Source organism: Heterodontus francisci, chromosome 11 (assembly GCF_036365525.1).
Source record: "Heterodontus francisci isolate sHetFra1 chromosome 11, sHetFra1.hap1, whole genome shotgun sequence".
NCBI lineage: Eukaryota > Metazoa > Chordata > Chondrichthyes > Heterodontiformes > Heterodontidae > Heterodontus > Heterodontus francisci.
Genome location: NC_090381.1, coordinates 65,466,981 through 65,483,828, shown reverse-complemented (window position 1 = coordinate 65,483,828; position 16,848 = coordinate 65,466,981). Strand labels below are relative to the sequence as shown.

Sequence of the window (16,848 nt, the reverse complement as noted above, 5' to 3'; positions counted from 1 at the left end):
TGGTTTGCAGTGGTGTTCCGTAGGGCTCAGTACGGGCTCCCTTGCTGTTTGCGGTATATAATCAATGATTTTAGAGTTACATGTAGGGACATAATTAAGAAGTTTGCAGGTGATACAAAATTTGCCCACGTGGTTGACAGTGAGGAAAAAAGCTGTAGATTGCAGAAGATATGAACTAGTCAAGTGGGCAAAACAATGGCAAAGGAATTCAATCCAGAAGTGTCAGGTAATGCATTTGGGGAGGACAAACAAGGCAAGGGAATACACAATAAATGGTAGATTTGAATACCAATTGGAAACAGCACAGAGGGTAGTAAGGGCACAAAAGTACTCTGGGTGGGGGATTTCAATGTCCATTGCACCACTACTAGCCAAGCTCTAAAGGACATAGCTGCTAGACTGGGTTCCCTCACCACCTGCCATAAACCAAGAGGGAAAAACCTACTTGACCTCATCCTCAGCAATCTACCTGTCGATGACAGTATTGGTAGGAGTGACCACTGCACAATCCTTGTAGAGATGAAGTCCCGTCTTCACAATGAGGGTACCCACCATCGTGTTGTGTGGCACTATCAACGTGCTAAATGGGATAGATTTTGAACAGATCTAGAATCTCAAAACTGGGCATCCATGAGGCGCTGTGGGCCATCAGCAGCAGCAAAATTGTATTCAGCCACAATCTGTAACCTCATGGCCCAGCATAGCCCCCAATCTACCATCACTATCAAGCTGGGGGACTAAGCCTAGATTCAAAGAAGAGTGCAGGAGGGCATGCCAGGAGCAGCACCAGGCATACCTAAAAATGAGGTATCAGCCTGGTGAAGCTACAACAGGACTACTTGCATTCCAAACAGCAGAAGCAGTATGCAATAGACAGGGCTAAGTGATCCCACAACCAACAGATCAGATCTAAGCTCTGCAGTCCTGCCACATCCAGTCGTGAATGGTGGTAGACAATTAAACAAGAGGAGGTGGCTCCACAAATGTCCCCATGCTGAATGATGGGAGGGAAAGTCCAGCACATCAGTGCAAAAAAGGCTGAAGCATTTGCAGCATCTTCAGCCAGAAGTGCCTGGTGGATGATCCATCTTGGCCTCCTCCTGAGGTCCCCAGCATCACCGATGCCAGTCTTCAGCCAATCCAATTCACTCCACATCAAGAAATGGATGAAGGTGCTGGATACTGCAAAGGCTATGGGCCCTGATAACCTTCCGGCAATAATGCTGAAGACCTGTGCTCCAGAACTAGCCACGCCCCTAGCCAAGCTGTTCCAGTAGAGCTACAACACTGGCAGCTACCCAGCAATGTGGAAAATTGCCCAGGCATGTCCTGTGCACAAAAAGCAGGACAAATCCAGGACAAAGGGGCTATGAGGATAGTGTGGGGGAAAAGGCATTGAAACAGATGATCAGCCATGATCATATAGAATGGCGGAGCAGGCTCGATGGGCTGAATGGCCTACTCCTGCTCTTATGTTCCCATCCCACCTGGCCAATTACCGCTCTATCAGTCTACACTCGATAAGAAGGAAGGGGTTGTTGACAATACTATCAAGCAGCACTTGTTTAGCAATAACCTGCTCACTGATGCTCAGTTTGGGTTCCGCCAGGGCCAACTCAGCTCCTGACCAAACATGGACAAAAGAGCTGAACTCCAGAGATGAGGCGAGTGACTGCCCTTGACGTCAAGGCAGCACTTAACAGAGTTTGGCATCAAGGAGCCCTACCAAAACTGAAGTTAATGGGAATCAGGGGAAAAACTCTCCGCTGGTTGGAATCATACCCAATGCAAACGAGGATGGTTGCAGTAGTTGGAGGTCCATCATCTCAGTCCCAATACATTACTGCAAGAGTTCCTCAGTGTAGCATTCTAGGCCCAACCATCTTCAACTACTTCAATGACCTTCCCTCCATCATAAAGTCAGAAGTGGGGACATTTGCACAATGTTCAGCAGCATTCATGACTCCTCAGATACTAAAGCAAGACCTGGGCAACATCCAGGCTTGGGCTGATAAGTGCCAAGTAACATTCATGCCACACAAGTGCCAGGCAATAGCCATCTCAAAAAAAAGCATCTAACCATCTCCCTTTGACGTTCAATGGCATCGCGATCGCTGAACCCCCCACCATCAACATCCTGGGGGTCACCATTGACCAGAAACTGAACTGGACCAGCCACATAAATGCTGTGACTACAAGAGCAGCTCAGAGGCTGGGAATTCTGCAGTAAGTAACTCACCTCCTGACTCCCCAATGCCTGCCACTATCTCCAAGGCACAAGTCAGGAGTGTGATGGAATACTCTCCACTTGTCTGGATGGGTGCAGCTCCAACAACACAAGAAGCTCGACACCATCCAGGACAAAGCAGCTGGCTTGATTGGCACCCCGCCCACCACCTTCACGCACAGTGGCAGCAGTGCGTACCATCTACAAAATGCACTACAGCAACTCACCAAGGCTCCTTTAACAGCACCTTCCAAACCCAGGACCTCCACCACCTAGAAGGACAACTGCAGCAGATGCATGGGAACACCACCACCACCAAGTTCCCCTCCAAGCCACACACCATCTGACTTGGAAGTATATCACTGTCGCTGGGTCAAAATCCTTGAACTCCCTTCTCAACAGCACCGTGGGTGTACTTACACCCCAAGGACTGCAGCAGTTCAAGAAGACAGCTCACCAGCACCTTCTCAAGGGCAATAAACGTTAGCCCATTCCCTGAATGAAATGAAAAAAAAGTGACCGAGAAATGTAGAGAAACAGAGAAGCCTTGGAGTGTATGTCTACAAATCCCTGAAAGTACGATAGGTAGATAAGGTGGTCAAAAAAGCATTTAGGGCCTAGAGTATAAGAGCAGAGAGGTTATACTAGAACTGTATAAAACACTAGTTAGAGTGCAGCTAGAGTACGGCATAGTTTCTTGTCACTGCATTATAGGAAGGATGTCATCACATTAGAGAGGGTACAGAGGAGATTTAGGAGGATGTTGCCAGGAATGGAGAACTTTTGTTATGAGGAAGGTGAGGGGAGATTTAATTGAGTGTATAAAATTGAGAGGCCCAGATAGAATGGATAGGAAGGACCTATTTCCGTTAGCAGAGAGGTCAGTAAGTAGGGAGGCATAGATTTAAAGTAATTGGCAGAATGATTAGAGGGGAATTGAGAAGTACTTTTCTCATCCAGAGCAGGGTGGGGGTCTGGAACTCACTGCCTGAACGGGAGATAGGAGGCAGAAACCCTCATCGTATTTAAAGCAGCACTTGAGGTGCCATAACCTACAGGGCTACAGACAGAGCTGGAAGGTAGGATTAGACTGGATAACTCACAGCCAGCACAGAAACAATGAACCAAGTGGCCTCCACCTCTGCCATAAATCTTGCTATTGTATTGTCTTTGCTGTTCTGGTTGATTGGACATGTTGAAGATTAGTCTGAGCTTTTTCCAACACCAATCATAGACTATTTGCATTGCTTGTTTTCCCTTCCTATGTGCCATACTTCACATGCTGGCATTATTCTACCCTCATATTTATTTTGTCCAACTCATTGGACAACGATTGAGCTTCTACCTCCAATTCCACTGCCCTTCCCAGCTTAGCATCAGTAACAAGTTTCATCAGTATGCTGAGTTTTTGTACCCAGATCATTTTCGCAAGTTAAAAACAGCGGTGCTTCAACTCCCAGCCCTATGGAACTGCATTCAGCACCCTTCCTCCCCCATTCCAATGGCTGGAAAACAGTTTCTGAACCATTTCCAGAGTTGATCAAGAACCCCACAACTTCAGAGATATTTTTGCAATGTGCAAATGAAACATTCCAGATTAAAAAATTTTTCATACCCTGAATTTGCCACTTTGAGTAGAATTTGCCACGAGATGAGTTATTTTGCCAGTGTATTCTTTACGAATGGTTGCTCCCATGTGGTGTGCCAGGGTAACAAGAATAAGCTACAGGTAAAACAAGAAAATAACGCAGTCATTGTTAAATGAATTATTCTCGTAATTATCAAGGAATGGGAAATGAGGAACTACGGACATCTTTTTTCATCTTTAACAAAATAAAACAAAAATACTGTCCCAGTTTACAGTCAATCTATTAGTTTACCACAGGGTTCAAAAGCATCCAATTCTCAATAGCTGTCACCCCCTTAGTACATTTATCAATTTATATAGTACATCTGATATTCTTACTTAAGCCTTTTCAAATAATCAAAAGGCTGCTACAATAATTAGCATGCACCTGGTTTTCCTCAAAAATAATTAATTGTCATTCAAAAATGAATCATCCATTACCAGAACCTTCTTTCGAGTAACAAGTACCATTCCACGTGAGCTTGCAGTAAAGTTTTAAAACCATTAGTTCAGGATTAGACAATATTTCCCGTTCAGAGTATTCTGCTACCATCAGACATACCATGAAGAGCAAAATGTGCACAAGAGAAAAAGAAATTCTTCCATTATGCAATCCAACTCACTAATAACATAATTCATTCACCTGTGGGGTCTGCAGGTTGCTAAAACAATTACCTGTGCATGCGTTGCTATCTACAATTGATAGCACCATCATAGGCCTAATGGAAGTGACTGGTGAGATTTAATCAAAACTTCAATGCAGAACTGCAAAATTTAGTTATTTCAACTACTTTTCCAGGAATCCCATGTTTTGATTATTGAAGGGAAGTTTAAAATACGATTGAAAACTGCAGTTTAACAGATTCCTCACAAACACTTCACTAATTTATGAATTCAGAATGGATGCTTCCTGAGTGTTAGATGGTCATAACTTAAATGGCAGAAAAAAAAAACAACATTCCTTGGAGAATACAGAGCAGATCTGAAGTGTACTAAAGTGGTATTTCATATGCTGGACAAAGTGACAATGCTCACTATCAGAATCCTTGTAATACAATACTCCATGTTTGCCAGAAATCAGTCAATAGAACTTTGACTAAGAGGAAACTCACCAACTTCTCTTTCTTGAATCCAGTGAAACACAAGACCAGATCCAACATACTTGTACAATACAGCGGCCGTGATGTGAAAGGCAGAGGCTATATAGAACAAAAATATTAGCTTTATTAAAATCATTAACACTTAAAAGGAGGAAATATTCCTAATTCAATTTATTTTTTTTAAAACAAGAATGTGGGTTGAACCATCATCTCAAGTTAAAGTTATAAAATTTGTTATGCCTTCTGTACAAGTTTCTACAAGCTTGACAGTAAACTTTTTCACAACAGGGAAAATTATCTTCCAATTAAGTGTGGCAAAAATCCTCTGGAGAATTGGAACTACTAAAAGTTAATCATATGCTCTTCTGATGCTGCATTTATATTGCAACCCACTTTTGGAATTAATACTGTAACGCAGCAAAGTTCCTGATGCTGTAGAAATTGCTCTGTTTATATTGTGGGTTTGTTTCTACAGCACAAACAAAAAAAAAAAATCACAAGAACTGAGCATGTCCAAGTTCCTTCATGCAGAGGATTAAAATAGGCAACAGCTATGGGTGTATTCCTCTGAAAGAGCACAGGATTCTCTTAAAGGGGTTGCCATTTGTAAGGGCACTCAGAAATTCTGCCCTGCTAACAGCAAAGTTTTCCAGCATGTATTACCTTCCCCAATGGTTCGAAAAAGGTGAATACAGGCCAGAAACAAATTTGTCAAGAACAGAACAACAGTTATCTCTGCCAGCAATAATAGTTACAATGCCAAAAACAATGCTGCTATGGAGATACGCTGCATCACTTCCTAGTGCACACCACCTTCAACAGCACTAATGCCACATTGTTTATTTCGTCATTATCTGTAGGGCTGTTATCAGTAGCAAAACTGCAATATAGTGGACTTTTTGACCATTTCAGAAGTGTGCACAGACACAGCCCTACCCTAGCATAATCATCAAATGATAGGACCAAAACAAGGAGGGAGACAGAAGGCAGGAAACTACAGGCCAGTTAGCTGAACATCTGTCATAGGGAAAATGCTAGAATCTATTATTAAGGAGGTTATAGCAGGGCACGGAGAAAATCTTAATTTAATCAGGCACAGTCACATGGTTTTGTGAATGGGCAATTGTGTTTGACTAATTTACTAGAGTTCTTTGAGGAAGTAACATGCTAGGTGGATAAAGGGGAACTTGTAGATGTGGCATACTTGGATTTCCAAAAGGCATTTGACAAGGTGCCACATCAAAGGTTATTATACAAAATAAGAGCTCTTGGTGTAGGGGGTAACATATTAGCTAACCAATCCTCTATCAAAGAGAACAGGAAGCAGAGAGTAGTGATAAATGGGGCATTTTCAGTTTGGCAAGCTGTTACTAGTGCAGTGCCACAGGGACCAGTGCTGGGGCCTAAACTATTTACAATCTATAGCAATGACTTGGACGAAGGGACCGAATGTATGGTTGCTAAATTTGCTGATGACACAAAGATAGGTAGGAGAGCATGTTGTGAAGAGGACACAAGGAGTCTGTAAAGGGATATAGGTAAATGAGCAGGCATGCATCTGGCAGGTGGTATAATGTGAACTTGTCCACTTTGGCAGGAAGAATAGAAAAGCAGTATATTATTTAAATGGCGAGAGATTGCAGAGCTCTGCAGTACAGAGGGATCTGGGTGTCCTGGTACATGAATCACAAAAAGTTAGTATGCCAGTACAGCAAGTGATTAGAAAGACAAATGGAATAGAGTATAAAAGTAGGGAAATATTGCTACAGCTGTACAGGGTTTTGATGAGACCACATCTGGAGTACTGTGTACAGCTTTGATCTCCTTACTTAAGAAAGGAAATAACTGCATTAGAAGCAGTTCAGAGAAGGTTCATTCAACTGATTCCAGGGATGAAGGGTTACCTTAGGAGGAAAAGTTGGACAGTTTGGGCCTGTATCCATTAGAGTTTAGAAGGAGAGGTGATCTGTTTGAAACATACAAGATCCTGAAGAGACTTGACAGGGTGGGTGCGAGGGAATGTTTCCCCTTGTGGGAGAAACTAGAACTAGGGGACAGTTTAAAAATAAGGGGTCTCCCATTTAAGATGGAGTGAGAAGAAATTTCTTCTCAGAGGGTTGTTCATCTGTGCAATTCTCTTCCTCAGACAGCAGTGGAGGCAGGGTCAACAACCCTGTTGGGCAGGGTCATTGGTTATTTTTAAGGCTGAGTTAGATAGATTTTTTGACAAGGCAGTCAAAGGTTATAGGAGGAGATGGACAGGAAAGTAGAGTTAAGGCCACAATCAGATCAACCATGATCTTATCAAATGGCGGAGAAGGCTCGAGGGGACTCCTGCTCCTAATTTGTATGTTTGTATGTAAAACAGTTTAAATTTGGACATATCCAAGTTAGCTACATCTGAAGAAACACCTCTAGAGAATAAACCAACAACAACTTGGTCTATGTTAAAGCAGCTATACCCCAAGAACATCCAAGAGTACCTCAGAGGAGGAAACGGAGCAGACAGTTTTTGTGGGAAGCCAAGGAAAGGTGACCAATAGCATGGACAAAAATAGTTTTTGAAGGGAGTTTTTGGAAAGGAGAAGAAAGAAAAATAGTTCTAGAGAATAGGGGCAAGGAAACTTAAGGATCTACCAAAGATGGAATGCTTTGGGGTAGGGGAAGGCCAGAGCCAGAGGATCAGAGGGCACACAAGCCTGGAAAATATTGCAGTGTGAAGGGTGGGATGAGGCGGTGAAAGAATTTGTAGATACAGGTTGTGTTTTTTTTTTTTTTAAACTCCTATGCATTGAGAGATGAGGAAAAGCACAGGGTAGTGTGGTCAAGCACATTAAGTAAGCAGGACAGGAGGCAGGCAGTAGAGTTCTGAATAATTCAGAAGTTCGGAGGCTGGCATTGAAGAGGTAGAGACTGACAATAAGGAAGGTGAAAGCAATGGTTTCATTGACAATAGAGGTAAGGCAAGGGTAGATGCATGCAGTGTTGCACAGTCCAGCTTTGAAGCACATGATGTTACAAACATAGAGCAAGCAAGGGCATCCATGCAGCTGGAGCATCTGCACAGGAGTTACATAATGGTAACTGCAGCTGCGATTTTTCAGACCTGTGTGTATCAGTCCTTGGGTCAGCCACTTACATTGCCTCCTCTAGTGCAGAAGATTGAAATTTCTCAAATTCACCAGTTCAAACTCTCAAGATAAATCAACAGCCAAATAGTAGGTGGATTGGCTTTTAGCTGCAGTAGTCATTGTTCAAACTGAAGTTATAGCAACGACTCCACCATAGTTCTAGGCTTACTGAAGATCCTGGATGTCGTAACGGTTATTTGCCGGCCTGGCCCCTGATGTTACCAAAAGCTTCCTGGTTAGTTTTTCTTTCCCACTCAGATGGGAGAATTTTAATTACACAATTCTCCCCATTCATCTGATTCCCAGCTCGTTTTAGTCAACATGCAGATTCTAATTGTAAATAGTGTTGCAGCACTGTTAATTAGTGAGGGGAGTAGAGAATATGTTGTCTATAAGACCAGCTAGTAATCGGCTTCAGAATCAAAACAGATAGAGTCTGAACATGAGGACTTTAGATTATCCTGATTAAGATTAAACTGCACAAAACCCATGGCTTCTAGCAACTTGTGCTAACAAAATCACTGAGGTTTTTTTTGTGGTACTCTCCCCACCACTAAGTTTTGAAATCACACACATGTACGTTGATGTTCAACTATACCTCTCCTTTTCCTGCACAGTGAAGCACAACAGGAGGTCCCAGGATTCTAGCATTCATCTTGTGCAAGATCTCATAAGGCTGGCCTTCGAATTCTCCCAGCACAAATATAGTCTCAAACTCAGCATTTTCGTTGCCAAAATCTTCCACGCTTTCCAATTTAACAACCGGCAGCTTGATTTCCTAAATCATTGCAAACGTGAAAGATAAAGAAAAATCAGAAACAAATTCTCTGAAGTTCCTTCTGCATGGTGCAGACAAAGAGCTCAATTATACTGGAAGAAAAATCCCTATTAGATTAGTTTTTTTAAATTATGTTATTAATTCAGGATTGCACTCTACAATTTTGGATTTGTAACAGTTTAAGAATTACTGATTTGAGGGCTGAATTTTTTTTTTTTAAATCATTTCAACAGCACAAGAAATAACATAGCTAGATATCAGTACCAGGAACAGAATTAAAAAATGAAATATCTTGTACTCTGGAGGAGCTGAGACATTCCCCAAAATTAGGTTGGCATCTTGGTGCACGGCAGATATCTCAGTTTAAACCTACATCTGACAACTATCATTTGTCTTTACATCAATTAAAACAAAAAACATGGTGCACCAATTCCTCCTGGGCTAGGCATCAAGATTTGCTTAAGGTTGTGAAGCTCAAGTCCACAACAGATAATCGGTTGAAACAATCAAATGGTAAGTATGTACATGATTTGCTTCCACAATGAATATGCATGTTATGAAGTATGAAATTAAAAGTACAGTGAAACCTCAATTACACTCCAAAATGGAGACTGCCCATGTGGTTAATAGAATTTAGCAAATATTCAGTTTCCAAACTTGGCCCTGCAAGTATGATACTGTAACAACCTCAGCACATGAATGAAGACGAGTGCAATATAAATGACAATTAAATGTAATCTCTCCTTGAGCTAGAAGATTGATTTCTCAGACATTAGGCTGTTAATTGGTTTTGCAATTAGGTAACATTTTGCATAATTTTATCTTGGAAGACTGACAAATAATTGGAATGCAGATAATTTGAGAATCCCCTATTTTTAGTGACGGTGAAAATGTGGAACCTATTTACCAATCACTAAAAAAAAAGTTAGTGCCAAATCATGGACCTTGTATCAAAAAAAGTTATACAATGGATAAAGGTGATTATTTTAGGCCTGTCTGCAGTCAGGCACTTCTTGCTGGCCCAGCGGGTAGAGGTTATTATATGATGTACTACTAAGCCATACACAAGAGATCCTGAGTTTGAATCCAGCCCTGTGATGAGGTACCTGATCCAAGCTGGGACATTAGAATTAGCCTGAGCACTCTTGGCTCAGAAATATTAAACAGTAACAAAAATATTAAACAACTAAAGAACTTTATTTTATGTAAACAGCTTACAAAAAAAATGAATTCAGTTTTCTGGATGCATCAACCATGCAGCACTTTAGAGAATCTTACATTTCAAACAAGTTCAGTAACACCAGTGTGAGACTACATTAAATCCATTAAAATGAATGCTGCAAGTAGGGTTGTTGTTACTCCCTGGTATAAACCTTAGAAAAGGCAAGAGAGAGAGAACAAAAATAAAGCTTCCAGATTGCAGGTGACAAATCTGTTTACAGACAGTACTGTAAACACAATACAGAATACACAATACTAAAAATCCCCAAACCATAACCCACCATGCATGTGCACAACACTAAAGTATTATAAACTAGATCATGTTATTGGAAAATGGTACAGATAAGCATTCCAGCCCTATATCCTTGCATAAAAATTGCTTAAAACGATATTTAAGTATATACTAAGTAGAAAATACTTTCTTTTTTGAGGTGTCAAGCATTTGCTGATACCAGTTGCAAGCAGCAAACAAGTATAACACACCCTGTTCACTTGATATTATTGCTTCAACCAAATTGTTTCAGTTTCTAACAGATCCCATGCACAAGTTACCAACAACACACCAACTATTAAGAAACTTGTCAACTGCAAAAAAAGGTCCAACCTGGCATCATAGGCTAGTTTAGAAAACCCAATATAAAAAAAAGGTCCTAAAATGGACATGTGGATAATTTTCTAAGTACATTAATAGAAAATTTAATTTTTTTTTTGTTTTGTTTTAAAATAAATCAGCCCAGAGGGAAGAGTTTCCATTCAGTTTCATCCCAAGTTTGAAATACAATATATTAAGAATATATCCTCAATTTTAAAAGACAAATTTGGAGTGTAGAGATTAGGCCAATGTAACTTGGAGGGAGGTGGAGTTTACTCCCAAGATCCCCAAAACCTATCATATTTGCAATTGATTTTATAAACCGTTGTCCCAACTTGCTATTAGGCATGCTTTCCTTCACCATCATAGGAACTTCAATTTCTTTAACTGTCTGTGAAGGATCAAGAGCTAATACCAAAAAAAGTACACCACTGGATTTGGATGCAGAAAAGCTCCATTTATTGCTATATTGCAGCTTTGTGCATTGTGTTATAAGGTCTATTTGTCTTTTCTTTTTGCATGGATATCAGGTGAATACAGGATCAGGTACAATAATGCCTGCCATTTCCCTTCCCCCAAACACCCCCCCCCCCCCCCCCCCCACTCCTTGGTTACAGCCCACTAGCGTTCACAGTCCAGACTCATTACTAACGGCCACTTGAGGTATCAGTGCCCCATTCAACCTATCCTAACATAGCTTTGGGAAGGTACAGATAAAAAAGGAAATAGCTTTTTCCCAAGAACCAATGAAGTAAACGTGAAAAACACTATGTGCCAAAATATAAAAGTCAGGACCTAGCTAGTTACATTGTGTAAAATGGGACTGAATTACAGTTAACCACTGAAATGTTCTACCTCAAAAGATGTCAAATATTGGCACAGTTTTATATCAATAGTTCAGCTTTAGCCATTACTTGTGAAACTGATGTTGGAGCTATGTGCCAGACCAGCAAATTGAGACAGCAGCCAAAAGTATTATTGGTATTTAGTTGAAAATAGCTTGTCAAATTGACTATTTTCAGAGTGATGCCATTAAAAAAAAGCTGGAAGTGGGATTTGGGTTTGGACACTCAAGACATTTCATGCGTCAACTATTAACAGTAAAATGATATGCAGAATGCAACAGCTATCAGAGTCTTACAAAAAATGCTCATCACAAACATAACTCTACAATCCTCAATAATGGGTCAACTTTTAAAGGCATGGATACAAGAACCCCTGGATTGGCAAGAAATTTGTGTGTTTATCTTACCAAGGCTTACAGAACTGCGTTTGGGCAAGAATAAAAAGGTCTCAAATTTTCAAGCAAAAAAGAGAAAAACTAAAACAATCTACTTTATAAAAGAAAGATTGCATGTTCTTACCCAAAACTGTTTCTTACAACATTTTAGGAATCTGTCAAGTGTTTTACTAATATGATGGATTACCACAGTAACAAAAGAACCAGAAAATATCAAAATATAAATATTCTTAATACAACATCGACACCTACAGATGAAAAGATAATGATTGCAATTGAAGTTTTAAACCTGAAGTCATTACCTCCAAGGCTTTCAGAATCTCTTCAGTGTCCCCAACCTTTCCCATTAACGCAACTTTTGTTTGAATCAGAGGTACATCTAGAAAACAGAACCAAAAAAAATTATAAAAAACATTAGCTGATCTCTCATGGCACTGATTAAAGGCAGTTTTCAAATGAAGGAGGGCTAGAGGACAGTGAATAATTGAAGCAGGATATACATATGTAATACAGTGCCCATTTCAAAGCCATGCATTGCTTTTTGATTTCCACCATCAATTCCTTATATCCATATTTATAATGCATAATGCCAACTTGAGCATGGCACACTATAATTGCACATTTTGGCCAAAGAGAAAATGTTACACTATTAGGACCATGGAAGGGAGAGGAGAATTGATAGAGATATTTAAAATCTTCAGGGGTTTGAACAGACTAGATAAGAAAAAACTGTTCCTATTGGTGGAAGCTTCAGGAAGAGAGCACAGATTTAAGGTAATTGGCAAAAGAAGCAATGACGACAGCAGAAAACTTTTTCTTGCAGCAAGTGGTTAGGATCTGGAATGCACTGCCTGAGAGTGTGATGGGGGCAGTTTCAATCTAGGCATTCAAGAGGGAATTGGATTGTTATCTGAAAAGTAAAATTGCACAAGGCTACAGGGAGAAGATGGGGTAGTGGCACCAGGGGAATTGCTCCTTAGGTGAGCCAACACAGACACGACAGGCTGTACGGCCTCCTTTTGCGCTGTGACAATTCTGTGATTCTGTAAACAGCAACTTGTATTTACACAGCACCTTTAACATAATTAACATAACAGCATACACCATCTTAATATTACACATTCCCTACTCCTAACAAAAGCATTTATGATATCTTTACACATCTGTCGGACGTATTAAGCTAGCAATGTTCCGAAGGATCACTGACCCGAAACGTTAACTCTGCCTCTCTTTTCACAGATGCTGCCAGACCTGCTGAGTGGTTCCAGCATTTCTTGTTTTTATTTCAGATTTCCAGCATCCGCAGTATTTTGCTTTTATTTTAATGTTGCATCAGAAACACTTTATTCCAATTGTAAGCATTTATATGTAATGATCAGCGTTTCACTAACTGCAGCAGTTTTTTTAATAAAGTACATATATCAGCACAGGTCAGTGTCTAACCTGAAGCAAAAACGGAAAATCCTGCAAATATTCAGGTCAGGCAGCATCTGTCGAGAAAGAGTTAACGAAAGGTCACGACCTGAAACGTTAACTGTTTCTCTCCACAGATGCTGCCTGGCCTGAAACTTTCCATCATTTTCTGTTTTTGTTTCAGAACTCCGGCATCCACAGTTTTTGCTTTTGTATTAGTGTCCAACCTGAAGCCTGTTTACAGTGAATATTTCAGCTTCAGTCGATGTGTGTATATACCAGTTTGTTACAATATTTACATCACCCAACATGTGGGTGTATCAGGAAGAAATGCAGTTACAAGAATCTTTTATTGTTGGAATAAAGAGCGTTGTCCCTTCAATGGAAGGCTCAGCCATTGCTGCAGTTTGGATTTTTACCAGATACCGGGGGAATGGTGGCGACTACTCCGTGACCGCGTTCGGACACGGGAACCAGAGCCTTACAGAAATATTTTCGTTACCTTCAACGGCGTACGATGCGGCCTCGGCCAGCAGGTGTTCCTTGGAATCGAAGGCGGACAGGAGACTCCCAGCGCTGGCGGCCTCTACGCTCCACTCAGCCATTGTCACCCAGGCTTCGAGCAGCGACGACGCGGCCGGACAAACAGACCAACAGCTGGCTCCCTCTAAATCAAAGGGGCCTCCGACACACTACACCACTCACGCAACCCGCGGCCCTGCCGACAAGTGTTTTAAAGCAAACTCCGATTTAAATTTCGCGCTTTATCGTCTTCAAACGGCTTTGGAACCTCAGCTCCCACCGCCGCCAACAAAAAAAATTCAAACTTCCAGCCACCGTCCTAAACGCTTGTCTCATTGGTCCATACTGATATTCCATTGATAGGCATAAACGGCTTTTCCTGATTGGTTGTTCACGCTGGAATTAACGTTGTATCATCTGTGATTGGGTCTGACGACACATAAGCCATGTCTGATTGGTCAGCGAACCACCGTCCTCGATTGGGATAAAAATGATCTTTTGAGCGAGCTACTGAAACAAAAGCTAAATACTGCAGATGTTGGAAATACTCAGGAGGTCAGGCAGCATTTGTGGAAAGAGAAAAAACACCTTTCATCAGATGAGCTGAAGGGTTAACTCTATTCCTGCTGAGTGATTCCAACGTTTTCTGCATGTTCCAAGAACAGGAAATTGCCTTCTTCAAATCAGGGAAAGGATTCAGGAGAGGAGAAATCAGAAGTGACAGTCTGCTACAACTATCAGAGATCATTTCTTGGTCTTCAATAAAAAAAATGCACATTAGTTGTTGGTACGGTCAGGTGGAAGGGCCTCCCTTTTTCCCTCCCCGTTTGAGCACAATAGGTTGAATTCTTTCTTGAAGTGAATGTACTGGCCAGTTCATCATAACAAGAACCAATCAACAGGTTTTCTTGAGTTAACAAAGAGGTTAACTTTTATTGCACCTAAACCAAACTAGTGGAAATAGAAACATAGAAAACAGGAGCAGGAGTAGGCCATTCGGCCCTTCGAGCCTGCTCTGCCATACATTATGATCATAACTGATCATCCAACACAGTAGCCTGTTCCCACTTTCAGCCCATACCCTTTGATCCCTTTAGACCCAAGAGCTATATCTAACTCCTTCTTGAAAATGTACAATGTCTTGGCTCAACTGCTTTCTGTGGTAGCGAATTCCACAGGCTCACCACTCTCTGGGTGAAGAAATATCTCCTCATCTCAGTCCTGAAAGGTTTACCCTGCCCCTGGTTCAGGACTCCCCCACCATCGGGAACATCCTGCATCTACCCTGTTTTATAGGTTTCTATGAGATCCCCCCTCACTCTTCTGAACTCCAGTGAATATAATCCCAACCGACTCAATCTCTCCTCATACATCAGTCCCACCATCCCAGGAATCAGTCTGGTAAACCTTCGCTGCACTCCCTCTATAGCAAGAACATCCTTCCTCAGATAAGGAGACCAAAACTGCACACAATATTCCAGGTGTGGCCTCACCAAGGCCCTGTATAATTGCAGCAAGACATCCCTGCTCCTGTACACGAATCCTCTCGCTATGAAGGCCAACATACCATTTGTCTTTTTTACCACCTGTTGCGCCTGCATGCTTACCTTCAGCGACTGGTGTACGAGAACACCCAGGTCTTGCTGCATATTCCTCTCTCTCAGTTTATAGTCATTCAGATAATAATCTGCCTTCGTGTTTTTGCTACCAAAGTGGATAACCTCACATTTATCCACATTATACTGCATCTGCTATGCATTAGCCCACTCACTCAATTTGTCAAAATCACCCTGAAGCCTCTTTGCATCCTCCTCACAACTCACCCTCCCATCCAGTTTTGTGTCATCTGCAAATTTGGAGATATTAGATTTAGTTCCCTCATCTAAATCATTAATGTATATTGTGAATAGCTGGGGTCCGAGCACCGATCCATGCGGTACCCCACTAGTCACTGCCTGCCATTCGGAAAAAGACCCATTTTATCCCTACTCTTTGTTTCCTGTCCGCCAACCAATTTTCTATCCATAGCAATACACTACCCCCAATCCCATGCGCTTTAATTTTACATGCAAATCTCTTACGTGGGACTTTGTCAAAAGCCTTCTGAAAGTCCAAATAAACCACGTCCACTGGCACCCCCTCATCAACTCTACTAGTTACATCCTCGAAGAATTCTAGTAGATTTGTCAAGCATGATTTCCCTTTCGTATATCCATGCTGACTCTGCCCGATTCTACCACTGTTCTCTAAGTGCTCTGCGATAAAATCTTTGATAATGGACGTCAGGCTGACTGGTTTACAATTCCCTGCTTTCTCTCTACCTCCCTTTTTAAATAGTGGGGTTACATTAGCTACCCTCCAATCTATAGGAACTGCTCCAGAGTCTATAGAGTCTTGGAAGATGACCACCAATGCATCCACTATTTCTAGGGCCACTTCCTTAAGTACTCTGGGATGCATATCATCAGGCCCTGGGGATTTATCGGCCTTCAATCTCATCAATTGTCCCAACACCATTTCTCTACTAATACTGATTTCTTTCAGTTCCTCTCTCTCTCACTAAGCCCTGTGTTCCCCAACATTTCTGGTATGATATTTGTGTCGTCCCTTTGTGAAGACAGAAACAAAGTATGCATTTAGTAATAATAAATAAAATAATAGAAATAATAAACTAAGTGCTAACTTTCACTCACACACTAGAGGTTTACACACACATACATACACACAAATAGGTTAGAGTGGGGAAATGTAGATTAGTTGAGTTAGAGTCCATAGAAAATAAAAGGGTATACAGTCTGTGGCGTTTGGTGATTCGGCTGGTTTCTAGCTGAATTCGGTGGTACTGAGGCTTTTAGTTTGAAGATGGGTTTCTTGGATATTGCGATGCGGATGATTTCCTCCAATGGGGTTTCTGATTGTAGCCAGAGCATGCAAAGGTGATCAGTCAACAAGCAGGATTTGAAGCTTTCAAGCTGGAATGGAGAGAGAGACAACTCC

The 16,848-nt window shown here is 41.4% G+C and overlaps 1 protein-coding gene across 5 annotated transcripts in view; it reads right to left on the bottom strand.

Annotated features, from left to right (window-relative positions):
* The window catches only part of ect2 (epithelial cell transforming 2), an 82,038-nt gene extending 67,874 nt beyond the window's left edge, over positions 1–14,164 (bottom strand). For all 5 annotated transcript variants that reach the window (XR_010975977.1, XM_068042229.1, XM_068042231.1 and 2 more), the window contains exons 1-5: positions 13,832–14,164; positions 12,219–12,295; positions 8,684–8,863; positions 4,967–5,053; positions 3,843–3,950 (exon numbers count right to left, since the gene is read on the bottom strand). Coding sequence is in view for 4 of the 5 variants with exons in the window: in XM_068042229.1 (XP_067898330.1) it covers positions 3,843–3,950; positions 4,967–5,053; positions 8,684–8,863; positions 12,219–12,295; positions 13,832–13,934 (555 nt within the window). In the remaining variant the exon portion in view is untranslated. The remainder of the gene's footprint in view (positions 1–3,842; positions 3,951–4,966; positions 5,054–8,683; positions 8,864–12,218; positions 12,296–13,831) is intronic.
* Between the last annotated feature and the right edge of the window lie 2,684 nt (positions 14,165–16,848).